The sequence below is a fragment of the Galeopterus variegatus genome, unplaced genomic scaffold (assembly GCF_000696425.1).
Source record: "Galeopterus variegatus unplaced genomic scaffold, G_variegatus-3.0.2 Scaffold14702, whole genome shotgun sequence".
NCBI classification, from domain to species: Eukaryota; Metazoa; Chordata; class Mammalia; order Dermoptera; family Cynocephalidae; genus Galeopterus; species Galeopterus variegatus.
The window spans coordinates 2,361-22,318 of record NW_007740813.1 but is presented as its reverse complement, the minus strand read 5'-3'; the positions used below and the strand labels follow the sequence as shown (position 1 = coordinate 22,318).

The 19,958-nt window shown below is 46.2% G+C and overlaps 1 protein-coding gene across 4 annotated transcripts in view; it reads right to left on the bottom strand.

Moving 5' to 3' along the window:
• Positions 1-14,468: 14,468 nt before the first annotated feature.
• LOC103582035 (uncharacterized protein CXorf40 homolog) overlaps positions 14,469-19,958 on the bottom strand; it is a 7,739-nt gene continuing 2,249 nt past the window's right edge. For 2 of the 4 annotated variants that reach the window (XM_008563725.1, XM_008563723.1), the window contains exons 2-4: positions 19,255-19,307; positions 15,771-16,052; positions 14,469-14,939 (exon numbers count right to left, since the gene is read on the bottom strand). In XM_008563725.1, coding sequence (XP_008561947.1) covers positions 14,716-14,939; positions 15,771-16,023 — 477 coding nt within the window. In that variant the 5' untranslated portion in view covers positions 16,024-16,052; positions 19,255-19,307 and the 3' untranslated portion in view covers positions 14,469-14,715. Of the gene's footprint in view, positions 14,940-15,770; positions 16,053-16,153; positions 16,441-19,254; positions 19,308-19,624; positions 19,714-19,958 lie in introns of those variants that run through there. The other 2 variants (XM_008563724.1, XM_008563722.1) reach the window with 2 other exon arrangements.

Genomic DNA, 19,958 nt, shown 5'->3' with positions numbered 1-19,958 from the left:
ATTTGGGAGCAAACTAAATATCCATTGACAGACGACTAGATAATGAGAAACTCGAATACACGTGATGGAATACTACTTAACCATAAAAAAGAATGAAATTATGCCATTTGCAGCAACATGGATGAGCCTGGAGGCAATTATCTTAATTGAAATAAGCCTCACAAGGAAAGAGAAATATAGCATGTCCTCACTCATAACTAGGTGCTAAGAAAGAAGGAAGGAAGAAAGGAAGGAAAGAAAGAACAGGCCACAACAATATGTTGAACTTTCAGAAGGAGAGAACAAACCTAAGGATACTAGAGATGGGGAGGGAGAGGTTGGAAAGTGACAGGTTGGGTAAAGGGCATAAAGAAAAATTACAACTTGTAATAAAGAATATGCTAATAATAATAAAAAAAGAAAAAAAGAAAAGAAAAACATAGTCTTTGCAAACAAGGTATTCTCTACTTTTTCCAGAACATAGACCAGTCCCTCAACTAAAAACATGTGCTGCTCTCTTTATGATCGTGCTGAGCTAGAGATGGGTTAGGGGAAGGAAAATTAAGTCTCCCAAAGATTTCCTACTATTTTTAAGTTGCTCTTTTCTTGACCCAGCATTTGATTTCATCTGAAAAACCTTGACTGTTTTCTGGAGATCTGACAAAGTTGATTCTGACTGTGTTTTGCTTGATTTTTCAATGTTTCTGTCGAGGGACAGGATGTTGAAGCCATCTACTTGGCCATTTTCACTGACATCCCTATTCATTTATTACACCTGATTACTATTTCATTGTATGAAACATGCTTTGCAATTTTGCTATTTTTTTTCTGTACATATATTTTTATTCTCAATTATATCATTACTGCCTTTTTTGTGGTTACTTGGTATTTTGTAGTGTTCCATTTTTAAACTCTTCACATTACCTTTTCTGAGCATTTTTAACTTATATTTGTATGGTTACACCAGAAATCACAACTAACATCTCAAATTTGAAAAAACGAGTTTGAATTAATAGCAGATTACATTCAACCGTATACAGAAATTCTGGTCCTATACAGCTCTGCCCCCCCCCCCCCTTTAGGTTATCAGTGTCAGAAATTACATCCTTATGCATGGTGTGCTCATTAACAATTTCAGTTTAATGCATTTGTCTTGTAAATCATGTGAAAAATAGGAATACAAATCAAAAACACAATAATTCTGTCTCTCATATTTACTTATGTAGCTACCTTTACTATCGTTCTTTCTTTCTTCACATGGATTCAAGTTACTTTCTAGTATCCTTTATTTCAGCTCCCCCCCCCCACTTTAGGTTATCAGTGTCAGAAATTACATCCTTATGCATGGTGTGCTCATTAACAATTTCAGTTTAATGCATTTGTCTTGTAAATCATGTGAAAAATAGGAATACAAATCAAAAACACAATAATTCTGTCTCTCATATTTACTTATGTAGCTACCTTTACTATCGTTCTTTCTTTCTTCACATGGATTCAAGTTACTTTCTAGTATCCTTTATTTCAGCTCTCAGGACTCACGTTGATTAAATCTCTGTCTATTATGAATAGTGTTGTGATGATCACGGGAATGCAGATGTCTTTTTGATAAATGAATTTCTTTCCCTTCGGGTATATACCCAGTAGTGGGATGGCTGGATTTTAAGGTAAATATACTTTTAGTTCTCTGAGGAGCTTCCATACTGTTTTCCACAGTGGTGTACTAATTTACACCCCCATGAACAGTGTAGGAGAGTTTCCTTTTCTCTGAATCCTCCCCAGCATTTCTTATTTTCTGTCTTGTTGATAATAGCCATTCTAACTGGGGTGAGGTGCAATACCTCTTTGTGGTTGTAATTTGCATATCCCTGATGATTAGTGATGTTGAGCATATTTTCATATGCTTTTTGGCCATTTGTATGACTTCTTTTGAGAAACGTTTGTTCAGGTCATTTGCCCATTTTTAAATTGGGTTCTTTGTTCTTTTGCATTTAAGTGTTTTGAATTCCTTATATATTGAGATGTCTGATGTGTAGTTTGCAAATACTTTCTCCTATTCTGTAGGTTTTTTCTTCACTTTACTGATAATGTTCCTTGCTGTGCAGAAGCCTTTTAGTTTGATATAGTCCTATTTGTGTATTTTTGCTTTAGTTGCCTGTGCCTTTGTAGTCTCACTCAAAAAAAGTGCTGCCCACTTCCATTTTGTTCAGCATTTCTCCTATGTTCTAGAAATTTAATAGTTTTGGGTCTTAAATTTAGGTTTTTGACCCACTTACAGTTGATTTTTGTGTATGGTGAGAGAAAGTGATCTAGTTTTAATCTGCAGGTGGATATCCAGTTTTCCCAGCACCATTTATTGAAGAGGCTGTCCTTGCCCCACTGTATATTCTCAGCGCCTTTGTTGAAAATCAGTTGGCTGTAAGTGCGTGGGTTTGTTTCTGAGCTCTCTATTCTAACAAATATTTCCATTGGTCTATTTGTCTGTTCATATACCAGTACCATGCTGCTTTGGCTACTATAGCTTTAGAGTATATTTGAAGTCAGCAAGTGTGATGCCTCCAACTTCGTTCTTTTTGTTCACAATAAGAACGTTCTTTTTGTTTTAACTATACAGAGTCTTTTGTGATTCCATAAAAATTTTAAGGCCATTTTTCCTGTTTCTGTGAAGAATGTCTTTAGTATTTTGATAGGGATTGTGTTGAATGTCTAGATTGCTTCGGGTAATATAGGCATTTTGATGATGTTAACTCTTCCATCCCATGAACACGGGTTATCTTACCATTTATTTGTGTCCTCTTCAATTTTTTTCCACCAATGTTTTATACTTTTCATTATAGAAGTCCTTCACCTCCTTGGTTAAATTTACTCCCAGGTATTTCATTTTGGGGGGTAGCTGCTGTGAATGGGATTACTTTCTTGATTTCTTCTTCAGCTATTTTGTTATTGGCATATAGGAAGGCTATTGATTTTTCTGTGTTGATTTTGTATGCTGCCACTGTACTGAATTCATTTATTAGTAAATTTTAATACTAGAATTCATTTCTAGTAATATGTTAGTGGAGTCTTTAGGGGTTTCTGTGTATACTATCATGTCATCTGCAAATGGGGACAGTTTCACTCCTCCTTCCCAATTTGGATGCCCTTTGTTGCTTTCTCTTGACATATTTTGCTGGCTAGAACTTCCAATACTAGGTTGAATAAGAGTAGGGAAAGTGGGCGTTCTTGTCTTGTTCTGGACCTTAGAGGAAAGGCCTCCAATTTTTGGACAGCTTTTTTTCTTTTTTTCTTTCACCATTGTAAATGTCATTCCACTGTCTTCTGGACTCTTTAATTTCTGATAAGAAATTGGCTTTTAAACTTATTGAAGATCCCTTGCATGTGCTGATTTGTTTTCTCTCTTTCTGTTCATTTTTCTTCATTCTTTTTCTATCTGCTCCTCAGACTGGATAATGTCAATTAACCTAATATTTTCTTCTGCCACCTCAAAACTGCCATTGAAACCCCCTAGTAAGTTTTCATTTCAATTATTACACTTTTTAGCTTCAGCATTTCTCTTTCGTTTCTTTCTATAATTAATCGTCAATAATATACTCTATTTGATGAGATATTATTGTCCTGGTTTCCTTTAGTTTTTTGTCCATGTTTTCCCTTGGCACTTAGAGCACTAATTGGACAGTTTTGGTTTTTTTGAATATTACTTTTTTTTTTGTATTCTATAATGTTGTTGAGGAGCACTTGGGAGGGAGGGGGAGAGGGGAAAGAGAAAGGAAATGGGACTGAAGAAGGAGAAAGGAGGAGGGGTGGGATTGGGGCCTGTGGCACCCCCCTCACTCCCACAAGGGAGACCAGGGGGGCTTCCAGTGGTGGCTTGGTCATTGCTGGGCTGGGTGCCAATGTCAAGGGGGTGTAGCAAAGTCCCTCAACCCCCACCATCCAAACTTGGGAACCTGGGGACCTTCTTGGTGCAGTTCAGTGGTCAAAGGTATGCTGGTTGCACATGTGAGGGTGCATGACCGAGGCCCAAGGCCCCCTTCCACACTGGCTCAGGAGATCTCGGGATACTTCCTGTACCAGCTCAGTGGTCAACACTGGCCTGGTTTCACATGTTGGGGGTGTGTGGCTGTGGCCATTTGCCCCCACCCTGGGGACCGGTTGCAGCTGTCCGGGGCATGTCTGAAGCCCCCAACACTCCCCCCATTTCTGGCTTGGTAGCCCAGGGGACTTCTGGTCCTTCTAGCTGTTATTGGTGATCTTTAGTAAAACGAGACCATTACTAGTTAATATCAAACTTTGTCTCTGGTTGTGGGTACTTTGTTTTTTCTTTCAGGTCACTGTTGGATTATTTGCTGTTACCACAACTTAAACTCTGTGCTGGAACTAATTTGTTGTCCTTTGCTTACTTCTAAAATGGGAGAACATCCTGTGGAGACCAGTACTTGACCTTTGTGATTGAGCTAGATTGCTGCTTTGCTGCTGACTTCCCAGGAAAGTCTTTTAGTGCAGCTCAAGTTTTAATGATTGACTTTATAGGCATTTCTGGGTCTAATGAGAGCTAGTGCACCTGGGTTTTATAGAAACTCTGGTCTGGGCCTGAGTCTTTTCAGCAAAGTATACCCCATGCCATTCTATATTCCTGACCAGTCTCCTCCGAGTGGACCTATGCTGATTGTGGGGCAGATCAGCTGTCCTTGCTGTGCCCTAGTGTTCCCCTGGTGGGCTTGTCTCCCCAACCATCCATGCTCCAAACAATTCCCATGGGACTGGCTATGCTCTGGTCCCTTGTGATGACTCACCAGCCTCTCAGTGGCTCCTTTTTTTCAGTTGTTGTGGCTCTTCACTCCTATGTGAGTCCATGGGAATCCTATTAGTGATCTTGCTGGCCTGGGGGCCACCAAGGCCCTCTTCTCCCCTGCTGCCTCCAAGCATCTTCATCCAAAGGGTGCAGCTGCAGCTTTTGTCAGTTCCAGATCTGAGAGTTCAGCAGCTCCAGCCTGGAAGAAGCTGGGGCTCAAAATGGTCAGAATGGTTCTTTCTCTCATTGTGGCTTCTCCTGCCTTCATGCACTCCATAGGTCTCTCCTCTTCTTCCCCTGAGTTCTAGTGGCCCCAGCTAGGCTGTCCTTGCTTTTTCAATAGTTATAAATAGGTTGATTTGTGGGAAAGAGTAACACGGGGCACCGTCTATACCACTATCTGACTGGAAGTCTCAGAGAGCTGATTTAAAATCTTTGTCTACTGAGTTCAATGTCTGAGCTCTCTCAGGGGCAGTTTCTTTTCATATTTTTTTTTTATTTCATATGCGTGGGCCATAATTTCTTTTTTCCTTGCATGTCTCTTAATTTTTTGTTGAAATTTGACCGCTTTTGTATGTGCTAATTTAACTCTGGTTATTATTCCGCACTCTCCAGGGTTTATTGGGGCTGTCTGTTATGGGTTGTATTTTTTATTATTATTATTGTTTAGTGACTTTTAAAACTATATTTGAAAAGTCTGTATTCTTTGTGATGGGTTGACACTGAAGTCTCTGTTACTGTTGCTCAGTGGCCAGCTACTGATGTAATTTAAATTTTCTTAAATGTTTGGAGCCAAAAGAAGACAAACAAACATATATTCAACAAAATGAAACAAATACTCTCCCAGACTTACTCGTTGGCTTTTACTTACGGCACTTTTTCAATACATATCCAGGCTGTTTACAACTCTGATTAAGCCTTTGCTTCCTGCTTATGCAAGAGCCTAAAGATCATCAACAGCAAAAACTTTAGGGTCTTCTAAGGTATTTTCTCATCTTACATTGAGCCCTGGTCTTGTGTGCATACTTCTAGATTCCCCAGTATACATGAGAGCTTTCCAAAGTCCTTATACCTTCATGTATCTTTTCCCCATGGCTCTTCCTACCTGTGCTTATGATTGAGCTGGGGAAAAAGTTAGTATGTGGCTAAGTAAAAGTGCCGCAATACTCACTTACCAAATTTTAGCAGCTCCTGTCTTCATTGTATTTTTCTCTGCTTTGGTCTTGGGGTATGTCTCTGGAGAATGGGTATAAAGCCTAGCTCTATTCTGCTGGGGCTCCAAGGGATTTAGTCATAGATGTTTATAATGTGCCTTTTATGGTATACTTTTTAATCCTGGCATACGGCCTAATGCATAAGTGTTTGACCATGACCAGGTGTCCCTCTCACTGGAAACTTGTTTAAACTAGCAGATACCCTTGTGGCTTTTGTCTGACCTATGTCTTGTTTATTCCTACCAAGATAGCCACTCTCCAGAAGAGCCTTGACTACAGGAAAAGTTAGGTTTGGGTGCGATGGCCAGGTGAGACATAGAGGAGGCAACACAACAAAAAAGCATGAAATAAAAGAAGCAGTTTATTACTTAAAGGTCTATAAGAGAAGAGGAGTACTAATGAGGGCTGATGGGAAGGTAACAGGCAATGTGCTCAACCCACAGTTGGAAAGCCAGAGAGAGAGATGGGCCTATGGGCCGAGGCCTTTATTGGGGTCCAGAGTATTACCTAAGCAGGTTTCCCATGAGGAGTTCTAACTGGTGAGTTTAGAGCCAACAGGCATGACTTCCCTGGGATCACACTGTGACTGAGAGGTGGTCACTCTGGCATAGCTGCAGTGACCATGTGGGGTGTTTAGATCAGAGATGAGTCAAGTAGATTGTATCTATATGTCCCAGAGGGAGTTGATCACCAGGAGGACGTTTTATAAGGCAGATATCTGGATTGATCACATTGAGGAACTGGAGGGAGGTGGAGAACTGGAAACCATGTCAAGGGTGACTAAGCGCTGCTTCTCGTAAGAGAAAGTAAAACCGATATTCAAAATGGATGCTGAGGCAACATAAAATTATAGGAATTTACTACATTCATTAAGTATTCACTGGTTGTTTTCAGTGTTTTGTGTATTGTTTTGTTTTCTGCTTTTGTTCTATTTAGATTCCAGAGTTCCAAAAAGTTGATTCTGACAGTATTGCAAACTTATTAGTTTGTTTAGTAGAGGGATGATGACGCAGCAAAGAAAATGAATCTACAGTTACCCAATAAAGATGAATCTCAGAAACAATGCTGAGTAAATGAGTCACAGAATAATATATGTACTTAATTATTGGTATCATACATTAACATGTATTAGCCAAAATATAATTTAAGGATAACACTAAAAAATACTAAACTTAAGTCGTGGAAGTGAGAGAAACAATATTCAAGGTAGTATTTACCCCTGGGGAGAGCAGGGTTTGGACACGAGTATGTAATGGTGTGACCAGTGGTAGTATTCCAGTTCTTGTTGGTGGGTCCAAAGATGTTTTTCATTTTATTATTCTTCATAACTTACATATATGATTTTGTCTATATCAATTATTGTACAGTAAACATTTAGAGAACATATATTATCAGATATGGCAATGACAAGTAGCTGGAAGATTTAATACATGTGAACACATCAAATGACAAACTCGCAATCCAAAACATCCTAAAAGCCTGGAATAAAATGACTAAATAGAGTGATGACAGTGAATTAGTTCAAGATGTAGAGTTAAACACTTGGTTCTGCTAAACCAAAATCCAAATGAGGAAGACATAACTAGGCAGCATTGGAAATAATCAAGGCTTTAAGCTTAGAGAAAAACCTATGCAATGTCCTAAATAAATGGGGACATATTACTATGTTCATAAATTAGAAGACTCAAAATTCCTTTATTCTATTTGTTATAATTCAATGTTATCATAATTTAGTCTGTTGCTCAATTTCTCCAGCTTTTGGGATTCCATTCAGCCTCTGGGAGATCCTGTGTCTTTCTATTCCTCCCCATTTTTTAAGCACTTCCTTAACTTCTGGCACCACAAAATATTAAACCCATCTTGTATTTCCTTTGTTCGGGTCCTAGAGTCAGCAAAATCCATAAAATAAACAAGCAAATAAATTTGGACTTCCTGAGAATTAAAATGAAATGAACGAAAAGACAGGCCACAGATAGGAAAAAGATATTTGCAAAGCACGTGTCAGAACACTGACTTGTATCCAAAACATAAAAAAAAAAAAAAAAAAAAAAAAAAAAAAAAAAAAACAACTCTTAAAAACTCAAAAGTAAGGCAGCAAACACCTAATTTAAAAACTGGCAAGACTTGACAGACAGTTCACAAAGAGGATGTACACGTGGCAAATGAGCACAAGAAAAGTTTACCCGAGGGAAAAACAAACACTACCATGAGGTCCCGCAGCACATTTGTCAGAAAGATGAAACTAAAATCGCTGACAGTCCCACGTGCTGGGGAGGATGCACAGGAACAGGGACACTCCTGCAGTTCTGGTCGGATGACAGAATTATCCACTCGCTCTGGAAAACAGTGTGGCACTTTCTTATACAGCTAAACACGCTCTTACCATGTGACCCAGCAGTCCCATGCCTGGGAGCTTACTCTAGGGAAATGAAAACGCACAGCCACAAAAAAGCCCACGTGCGAGTGCTTGCAGAGAGGCCTTGTGTGTGCTAGCTGAGACCGGGAGCCACCTTCACCAGACGGCTGCAGGAGCAAGCTGTAGTCATTGTATGATGGAATACCACTCAGCTGTGACAGGGACAGCCCGTGGACACAGGAGACAACTTTAGTCAAAGGTTACATGCGGTGTGATTCCGTCTACATGACATTCTAACAGAGACACAAGTATAGCATAGAGAACAGAGCGGTGGTTGCCAGGGCTTATGGTGGGGTGACGCAGTGACAAGGAAGGGACAGCACGACGGAACTGTTCTGTGTCTGGCATGTGGTGATGTGTGTTAGAACTCACAGAACTGTACACCAAAAGCAAACAGCCATTTTACTGTATGACAAATAATGAAAGAAACAGGGATAACTGAGAAGTGGTGCAGGGGGAAGGGCAGGCAGGAGGAAAATGACGCAAGGGAGCCTGGGCAGGTAACGTCCCCAGGGCACATCTAGCAGGCCTGAGTGTGGGTGAGACGAGGTCTTTCAGGTATGGCAGCAACACACTCAGTGCGTGCCTTGGCGTGGTGGCAGGGTCGGGTGGTGTTATATCCCCAGCATCAGTCTGCCCAGCTCACTAACTCGGTAGGGGTGGACATGGGGGTCTGTAGGAGCCCGGGCAGCCGCAGTTTCTGGGGAACATGGTGGCAAATGTGTTGTCAAAGCACCTCCAGCAGGTTGGGGAATGTTGCCTGTGGAGAAAGTATGTCGGGGTGAGATCATGCATATGTGCGCAGGGTGACAGCAGGGGCCCGTTTCCTCGGGCAGATGTGAAGCCACCAGAGTCATGTGGAGGCAGAGGGAGGGAAGGAGGGAGGCTGTCAGGAAGAGGATGCGGGGCCAGATGCGAGGCTGTCACCTGAAGGAACAAGCACTGATGACAACGTTTCCTGGGAGGTGGGCCCTGTCGTGCACACGCTCCACGTTTTCCTTCCCATGCTGTCCCCACCGTAGTCCTGGGGGGTGGGACTGTCCTCGTGCCAGCTTGTGATGCCTGAACCTGAGAGCAAGGTGACGACGGTGCCTCCTGTCAGAGGCCGGGGCAGAAGGTGTAGACAGATCCTCCTCTCCTCCTCCCCTCAGGTGGTGTGTGTCCCCCTGTGGATTCTCATGTCCTTCCTCTGCCTCGTGGTCTTCTACTACATCGTGTGGTCCGTCTTGTTCCTGCGCTCGATGGACGTGATTGCGGAACAGCGAAGGACGCACATCACGATGGCGCTGAGCTGGATGACCATTGTCGTGCCTCTTCTTACTATTGAGGTGAGCTTTCTATGGTAAAGCTCATCAGCCACCAGACTGTCACTCACTGTCTATGAGTGTGAGTGTGTGTGTGAGAGAGAGAGAGAGACAGAGACAGAGACAGAGTGAGAGAGAGAGAGAGAGAGAGAGAGCAGCTGCAGCAAGGTATGACTTAGATCACTTTCCCAGGGGGTCACTGGTCCTCACAGGTACCTGAGTCACCTGCGCTCTGCTTGGGTGGCAGGACTGTGGTGATTCCATTCATAAGCTGGTGACACAGAGGGGTCATCTCGGGGGGCTCTGGAGCACTGAAGAGAAAACTGATCATTTCTCTCAAAGTTGCTTGAGCATGGCAGGTTCCTTGGAAAGACTGTCTGAGTGGCAGCCAAAGGCCCCTGAAGGACTGAGAGGCCGAAGCTGAGGGAGACCTGAGTTCCTATAATGTCTTTCTCTGACTGGACTGAGAAGGCACTGTGAATTATTTCCCCTTCAGGGAATAAGAAGAGCCAAAGGCCGTACACTCTCAATCCTAGTGGACATTCACTGACTCTTAAAACAAAGGAGAATGTCAGCTAATGGTCCTATGTAAGCCACAGGACATACATGGGTCTAAATCCAGTCAAATGAATAGCAGCTCTTTGCTGAAAGCCAGAGCTATGGATTCCTTGGGCATTCTCTTCACTACCATTCCCCTCCCACCCAGCGGCCAAAGCCTTTCATAGAAGTAATCAGGAGCATGCATAAACTAGCAAAGGCCACTGCGATATGTCACTCTCAGGCTTAAGAATTTGCTTAAGAAAAAAGACTTTGCCATGCAAGTGAAACACACTGGCTCTTTCACTGAAAATACTAGGAGACGCCATTGGAGATATCAAAAATAAAGTTCATTTCAATTCTAAGGCTGTAAGTGCACGTGCATACAGGTTAAACTGAGTCCACGAATGAAGGTTTTATAAACTTGTCTAAAAGCATTGTTACCACAGACCAATCCAGAAATGATTATGCATTAGTGCCCTTGGACTGAAAGATACCTTGAAAGGGTCTCTTTCAAACCAACTTTGCACTCCCCTTTTAGTAACAAAGGCCTGGCCTTTGGAGGGGCTACTACTGAGTAGGAAGAGGACCCAGAATCCTCTCAGCATGGAGCCTTTGTCCTGTACAAATCCATCTCCTGTGCAGAGTGAATATTAAGAACAAAGTTATATGCAATGGCTAGAGAGCAGGTATCACCAAAGTAAGGGTTCTATCCTCATCTGTAATTGAAAATAACAATTATTTGGGTTTTTTCCCCACCGCTCCCCCAGCTCCCAAGACTCTCATCTGTTTTCAAATACATTCCTTTACTCATGTCTAGCTAAACAAGTAGGAACTGTCCTCAGAATAGAGTCTTTGTAATGCAGGCCTCAGAAATGAGAAGGTCTCCGAAAATGAGAACTGGATCTATAAAGAAGAAATGGGAAGTAAAAACAACCCCGTAGTGATCGGTGGTGGGATTGATTTGGGGCCAAGCAGAGCTCCACATGACAGTCCATAGCACAGGAGAGCATGTGCCCATCCAATCACACATCCGTGTTCTGAGTACCGCTCTGGTTGAGGATCAAGAGGAGCACACCCATCGTGCTCAGGTGCAGACCCACTCTGGGGACAACTGGAGCAGGTGGTAATAAGACACATTCTTTCTCTGGGCCCATGGGAGCAGATGGAACCCACCAGCAGGAGTGGTTGGAAGAGATCAAAGCAGGAAAGAGATGGGGGGGGGGAGACAAACCGAGACTAGATTTCCCAGCCTGGTACGGACCACCATCTCCTGGGAGGTACAGTCACCCAGGGGCCCAGTTGACCCAGACAGTCCTGGCGATACTCAAGTTAGGACTAACTGAGGACTGGCCCTTGAGCAAAACAGAGAGGCCAGCAACAGGCCTCCCCTGTCTTCAGGGGTGGGAGTGGCCATGGGATCGAGGCTGCTCAACTCGTCCAGTTGTGGGCCCTGTGAAACTATGTGTTTGTCAGCACATGGGAGACTTTTCTGGGAATCTGAACCACCCTTTCTACATTTTGAGAAAAGAGAGAAGCTGGGAGGCCCAGCCACTGGCTCCCCCCCAACACATGGCCAGGGCTCAATCTCCAGACTGGCCTTGAGCCACCTATGTGACATCACATGACAAATAAAGAAGACAATGACTTCAGCAGCTGGTTGCCCCACTACTGAGATTCTAGAATCGTGTGGACAATATTTATTGGGCATCGCCACTCAGACTGAAGGCAGTTTGTACTTACTGGGACAGTGGTTAATGGTGTGGGGTACAAACTGCTCCTGATGACAGTGTTGCCTCATGGAGAGTCAGGATACTGAAGACAGTGAAACCCAGCTCGCCTCATCTTCTGGTGGAGAGCCAGCAGGCGGGGTCCCACCTGATCCAAACCTGGATCCCAGCGAGGTATCAGACGGCCAAGGTGACCAAGCCATGGCACAAGATGCAGACTCCCAAAATGATGAACAACCAGCAGATCAAAACCAACGTGCGTCCCGTGTAGAAGACAGTGACCCCAGAACACTCTCCTTCCCGAGGAGGCTCTGGAAGATCGTTGAGGATGATGCTTTCGAGTCTGTGCACTGGGATGATGATGGACACACCGTGATCATAGAGAAAGACCTTTTCCAGAGGGAAATTCTTCGCAGGAGAGGCGTGGACAGGATTTTTGAAACAGACAGCATGAAGACCTTCATTCGCCAAATGAACCGCTATGGATTCAGCAAAATACGCACAAAGGCCTCTTCAGCTGATTCTCAGGGGAACAAGAAAATTATGGTAAAGTAGAAAATATTCCTCTTACCCCTTTTCTGTTACTCAAACATCTTTACAGGTCGCCAAGGTGAATGACATACTACAAGAGTTTCATTTGTGAGGACAACTATTTTAAACATGAGCTACTATTTATTGAAAGATCAAAATCTACACTTTGAAAGCACAGAATTCGATATTAAACTACCACCCCCTTAGAGATACTCTGTGGGTAGGAGTAGAGACTCTGAGAGCCAGGGAATGTCAAATGTACAGACTGCCACCCTCACTTATGAATTGTTTCTCTCTAGTGAGGTCATACTATGGGGCACAGTGACACTTCCAGCACCTTAAACATTTCCTTTCTCCATCATCGAATAAGACCCTTGTGATTCTGGGGGATTAAAGAATGCACATCTTATCTCAGAGTGACTAAAATGTTTCCTTTTGTTTCAGCTTTACAGGAACCTCAATTTTCAGAGAGATCATCCTGGGCTCCTTGAGAACATTCACAGTAAAGGTGAACTCAGAAACACTGTTCTGCCAGCAACCTGTTCACCAACTGCAAAGAGAAAGAAGCTGGTACCTACGAGACAATCACTACGAATCCAACACATTAACGCCAAGAAAGAAGCCAACAGCAAGTCCCAGGGGGAAGCCCCAAATGTCCAGGGACCCAGTAACCCTCAGTTCTCCATGTTCCCTGGGGGTACCCTGTCGAGGGGCAGTGTTGCTAGACATCCCATAGGAAATTGTCCCCCTGAAGAGCCAAATGATCCAAGCAGGGGGGAAGACATCTCTGTGAATGTTAGGTTTGAGCCCAGGGCTGACACTGGGATCGAAGGTGCAGGGGACCCGCTCCTCCCGTACCTCCTCAACCTCCCGCTTTACCCAGGCAATGGTTTCCCAATGACTCTGTATTACATCTATTACTCCATTTGGATGTCTTCTCTCTTAGTAATGTCTCCCAGTGAGCTGCCCAATGACGAAGAGCAGGAGGGCTGATTACATGTGTGCATTCTGTGAATAGTTTAAGGACAATCCAGGTCCCTAATCTCAGGCCACTGAAGAGTGATAAAAAGGGCCATTTACTAATGGTGAACGCATTTTTGGTCTTAATATACACAACAAAACCCCACGGTAGCAAATAAACCATGTAAACGAGACTTGGGAGTCCCTGTCTTTTCTAACCATCTATACCACACGTCTCACTGATATGAGGCTAAAGATCTTGCCCAAGACAGGCTTGGTCCCGGTTGTCCTCTTCCATTTGAGGCAGCAGCATTTCTACCCACGCAGCAAAGGATTTTGCTGGGGACTGTGGAGGGTGGGCCCAGCAAGATCTGGTCCCCTGAGCCTTGCCTGCTGCTCAGGAGACAGAACAGCCTCACTCCTGACCTTGGGAGTATCACCTTACATTATTCCCATACCTTGAAACAGGAGATTCCTTCCTCATAGCTGTCCCCACACTGTTCCCAGGAAGTTTCTGTTCCACAGCTCAGTGTCCCAACCCAGGACCCAGGGGCCCTCCAGAGGCCAGCCACTGGGAAATCACACACACACGCACACACGCATGCACGCACCAGAAAGATATGTTACAAAATTATAACACTACTGAACAGTTTGCAAAATTGGCCTCACTCAATGAGAGCTGTAAGTTGTGTCCTTTGTTTGGATCTGAAGAAACTCTGTGCTGCAGGTGACACATGGGCTTCATGAACCATTGGGCTTCATGACTGGGAGATGCGTGTACAAGAGACCTAGAAGAATCTGGAAGGATGGAGAGCTGCATGTTTCTAACTCTGATGTCCTCTTCATCCTGGATGTGTCAGGCTATTGATGGCTGATCACTGTTGAGCAACCATTCAGTGCCTGGACCCACACTTTGCACAAGGTCACAAGATTGCTGTTCAAAGAGCTGATGAGTTTCGACCAGAACAAAGACTGGGGAAAAATAAGGGAGCCCCAAACACTTCACAGTTATGTTTGACACATTTATTTCTACAATCTACATTAGCAGGAACAAAATGACCAGCAACACCCCCTATTCCCTTCTTGTAAGAACTTAAACCCGTTTCTGTGAACCTCATGTAGTGGGAAGCACGCTACAATGCAGGGGTAATTCACACTTAACCTGATCTACATGCACGTGAGCCAAGATGGCGAATCAACGGTGCCATGATTTAGCTGGTTTCTCAGCTGCATTCCTCTCAAGAGCCTACACACGTCACACCTTCTGTCCCAAAGGGATCAGGTGCTCTGGGATGTCAACCTGGAATATATCCTTTCCCCCTTTGCTAGGTAAGGGCTCCAGTAACCACCTGGGGTTGGAAATCACAGTCAGGTACTTCTGCTGCAGGTTGGTCAGGACAGCTTGATTTTCCAGTTCCACAACCTCCTCAGGAGCTAAGTTTTCAGGACACTCCAAAGTTTCCCCAATGTCAATGAGCCCTGTGCACAAAGAGAGAAACACTCAGGTGGTTTTTCCTTCCATAAACCAAGGCCTGCCAGTGTGACAACTTGGTTATTCAAAATTATGGCCGCTACAGACTTAGATGACATCACCAAAAGGACAAAAAGGGCAGCAGGGCCTTCTCTCTGAGCACAGATGATGAACCAAACATGTTCCGGGAATCTGGGATGAGGCAGAGGGAGGGCTCCAGAAATGAAGAGGACAGGGCCTGCTCCTCCGTGAAGCCACACAAGTAACGTGCAGGTGCCAGCAAGACTGCTGAGGGTAGGAATTTCAGAATGGAAGGGCACCAGCCACTGCCCGGGAACATGGAGGCAACGAGACGCTGAGGCAGTTCACCAGGGACAGGTGCGGATGTGGACCCTCCACCACCCATGGAAGTGAAGGGATTAGCCCAGGGTGTCACTGGTGGTGGGGACAGGGCAGGCATGTGAAGCCAGGCAGGCAGCCGACCCACACAATGTGCTGTGCTGCCTCTGGTGGTCTCTGCCCCACACACACGCTCACCCACACATGCACACGCACAGCCCAGCACCACATGACATCATGGACCTGACCCAGCTTCACAGGTCAGAAGGAGAAACCGAGGCCCAGAGCAGAGAAATGATTTACCGGAAGTGATGCAAGCTGGGCCTGCAGACCCCAGCCCAGGGCCCCTTGCTGCCCCCTTCAAGGTGTGTTGCTTAACAAAACCACAGCAAATACACCAACCACTTCAAGCCAAAAGAGAAGCCCCGAAACTCCCCAGCCAGATCCAGGGTGGCAGCTCTTGGACTCATCTGTACAAGGATCGGCACATCGTCACTTACCAGCTACCACTCCTCGGCCAAACTTTTCCCCTTCGCGAAGCAAGGCCTGAATCTGAGCGGGCGTCATCCTGAGCCTCCCCTGCAGCAGCTCCCACCAGGTGTCGTCTTCCCAGTCCCTGTGAGCAATGTGGATGGCGATGGTATGGTTCTGGTGGCTGCCCAGCAGGGGACGCCAACGTGTCTCCAAGGTCTTAACCCCGTTTAAGACAAAGCCAGCATAAGGCTGCCGGAAGGAGAGGCAACAGATCTTCATCTTCCACAAGCTCTCTGGGCCTCGGTGGTCTGTGGGAACACAGAAGCTCATCACACACCAGTCCTCCAAGCTCACGGCAAGTGGGCCCGACCTTCACCCTCTTTCCCAGGTGCCCTGAATCCATGCTGACCTCAATGGTTCACTGCATCCATCTGTCAGCACAGCAGGCCCAAGGGAAGACTGGGACTGGGAAGGCTGGGATTTGGGTGACTCAGATCCACCTGATGGAATGCTCAGAGAGCTCACGGACTGTGGCAGGGAGAGCTAGACAAAGGCACAGGCAGGACAGTGTGTGGTCAGGGGTCATCAAGTGACAGAGGGGAACACAGAGGAGTGTGGGCTAGTGAGAGTCGGGGCTGGCTTCAGCCCTCTGGCAGCACACAGGGACAGTCCTGAGCTCTGCTTCTTCTCCTGCTGCCCTCTCCACACCCAGACCTCGCTGATACTCTCAGCTCACTGGCTGTGCCAGCCCCATGCACCACAGGCCCTGAGCTTCCTGGCTCCTACCCCAGGGCTGCTGAGCACAAGTGCTTGGTATCCAACCTCAGCTCAGCCCTCGGAGTGACCTGTGTCGTCAGGTGGCCCCATCAGGTGTCTCCTCCTGACTCCTTCAGTGCCACCCTATTCAAGCCCCTTCCCCTGTCCCAGACCTGAGCCCTGAGGAAAAAATGAGAATAAGAACAACTAGCCCTAGTCACACACACCTTCTATGTGACAGGCCCTGGGGTGGGCACAATCCGTGCATCATTGGATTTAATCCTCACTGCCAGGCCCACTCAACTGCTGAGGACAAGCAGTACAGAGCGATGAAGCCAGGGCTCTCAACCACACAGGACCTGACTTCATGTACTTTCTGTCCTGGTCGCTGTAGCCTCTGTTTGTCCCCTGGCACAGGGGCCACTCCTCCTGGCTCAAGGACAGTGCAACGGATGGAGTACGGGCCCTGGGCAGATAGAGCCATGGGCCTGAAGACAGAAACTCCGGCCAGTCACAGCATGTCAAGAAGCCTCAGTTTCCTCGTAGCCATGAGGTCAGGAGATGAGGCACTGAGAGCACCCAGCCCAGTACCTGGTACCTCACAGGGCCGTCAGATTGTGGCTGCACTTGTCATCATCGCCATCATTATTGCGACTGGGGACTCATCCCCTGGGTCTGTACCACACCCAAGAGCCGCCTCCCTTCACTCTGCGTGGTGCCTCCCCGTCCTTTCCTCAAATACACGCACTTAAACTCAGAATCTCCTATGATTCTAAGAAAACATGCCCACACTCAGGATCAAGGCCCTACCGGGACGAGAGTACCTGGTGTTCACTCCCGTCCCAACCTGCAGTCCTGCCTGACTCTGCACCACATCTTCTGTCATCCTCCCGCTTCTCAGGTGAGCTGCCACTGTCAACAGCGCTTCTGTGTCTCACTCCAGGACCTGGGTCCTACCACTGTCCTCTCTCACTCAGAATCAGTACCTCCCCCTCTCCCACGAGGAGGTGATTCTGTTTCCAGAGGAACGTGGCCACACGCCCTTCATCACATGAAGTAAGACCCTCCTCTGAGCCCTCACGTGCCTCCAGCTCCTGCCAGATCCACCTCCCTTCCACCTCTGTAAGTGGCATCACCATCTACTTGGCGTTCCTGCCCCAGACCTAGCAGCACTCTTTCCTTCCTCTTTCCTACACCTGCCAATGTCACATGGCACCTTCTCCAAATACTAACCTGAATCTGATCCCTTTCTATAGTCTCCAAGGCCACAATCCCTGTGCAAGCCCTTCATGTCCTGCTGCCTTCTCACGCAGTTCCCCGATCGGCCCCTGCCTGAGCGCTTGCCCTCTGCACCCTGGTGTCCACACTACAGTCATAGTGGCCTTGGCACAGCGGCAATCAGATTATGTCACTCCTGTGCTCAAATTTTCCAAGGGATTCCCACTCCAACCACAACAGAATGCACACATCTCACAGGGGTCCCTCATGATCTGGCTCCCTGCCACAGCCGTCTGCTCTCCTCTCCCGTTTAGTGACCACCATGTAGTCACACAGGCCATCCTTCCCTCCCCAGAATATGCCATGTTTCTTCCTACTCAGGGCCTTTGCAGGTTCTTATGAGTTGCATGATGTCCCTTCAAACTTCCTGTGTTGAAGCACTAACTCTGAGCACCTCAGAATGTGTCCTTATATGTAAAGATTGGGTCTTTATACAGGGGATCAAGTAAAAGAAAAGTCCTGATAGTGGGCCCATACCCAGTATGACCTAAGACCAATGACCTTATAAAAAGGGAGCAATCAGAGACACACACGCACACAGGGAGAAAATCATGAGAAGATGAAGGCAGAGATCAGGGAGATGCTTCCACAAGCCAAAGATTGCCAGCCACCACCAGAAGGTAGGGCGCAGGGATAGAACAGATTCTTGCAGCGCACAGAAGAAACGAACCCTGCCGACACCTTGATTTCAGAGTTCTAGCCTCTAGAACTGAGACACAATAAATGCCTTTTGTTCAAGCCACCTGGGTTGTGGTACTTTTTTACGGACATCTTGGCAAACTACTACATAGGGGTAAGCTGTTCCCCAAACATATCTACAGGATAGGTCGAGATCTTTCCACCAAAGAGCACATCAAGCAGGTTCTTTCTGTCTGTACATCTTCTTCTACTTTATGTTTCACTGCCTGTATGGCATCCCTCTGTTGGGTGTCCCATAATTTACCTAACCTTTCCTCTACTGATGGAGAGTTACAAGCTGCTTCTCATTTTCTGACACTAGAAATATCACCACTAATGCTTGTTTTCTGATGATAAGTCCAAGAGGATGCCTGTGTCGCATGGCATGCACATCTTACATGCCGATACACACCAGCAAATGGCCTTTACAGAGACTCACCTGTGTACACTCCATCAACCAACAGTGCCATGTCCTCACACTTGTTGACTCTGAGCATCATCATTCTGCTGATGTGTGACAGGCTCACCCTAATCCTTGGTTTGGGATTACTTAGGAGGGATGAGGAATGTCCCCCACGGGGCCTGCCAATCTCCATTTCCTGTATTGGGATATGTGAACTAGAATGAAGATTTGCCTAGTTTCTGCCACTAAGTTTCTTAGCCAATCCTTTTTTCCTTATGCCACGAAATCTCAACAATCAGACGTGAATGTGGGTGGAATCCCGAGTGAGAACTGATGTAACTGTAAAGGCAAGAAGGGGGCCGAGTCCCCTTCCTGCCTGATGCTGCAGAAAGTACCTGCTTTGTGGCCTGAGGAGGAAACACTCTTCTATTTGTCTCAGCTTCTTCACCTGCCCAACGACAAGAGAGATAAGGAGAAAAGGTCATTAAGTACAAGATAGCAAAGCTGGCTTGTGGTACCAGGAAGGTATTGTACTCAGCTGGCATTAGAGACCGTAAAGAGCTAGCAGGGCCAGTCTTATGGGAAACACACTCGTGCACCTCACTAAGGGCTTGGTTTTGCTAATCAGGCAGTGGGCACCTCCTCCCCTGTCTGTGTTAAGGACCACATGATGAAAAGGCCAGCAGGGCAGAAAATCAGTTCAGTAAGGGGGCCGTGTTCTTACAGCTGAGCACGCTGGAAGAGGAAAATGACACCGCCACTCACTCTGTTACAAGGTAAAAGCTTGAGGGGGAGGTGCACGAATTCCGTGTCCCTCAGTGTCATTCCGGGAAGTGCCACAGATCTGGGCGGGAAGACTGTGGTCTCGGTGAGTTCATGACCCAAGTGTCGAGGTGGGGCCGGTGTGTGTGGAGCAGCTTAGAAACAGGGAGGCTGTGAGGCGCTGGAGGGAGGAGGGGCCAGGATAGGGCGGCCTCTGGCCAGCCTTCATAAGTTCCCAGCCCCACAGCCCGGGAAACCCCTGCTCAGAGGAACCGCCCACGGGAGGCAAAGCTCATGGTCCCCAGCGGGACGGGTGGGTCTCACGGCCTCCACCCCC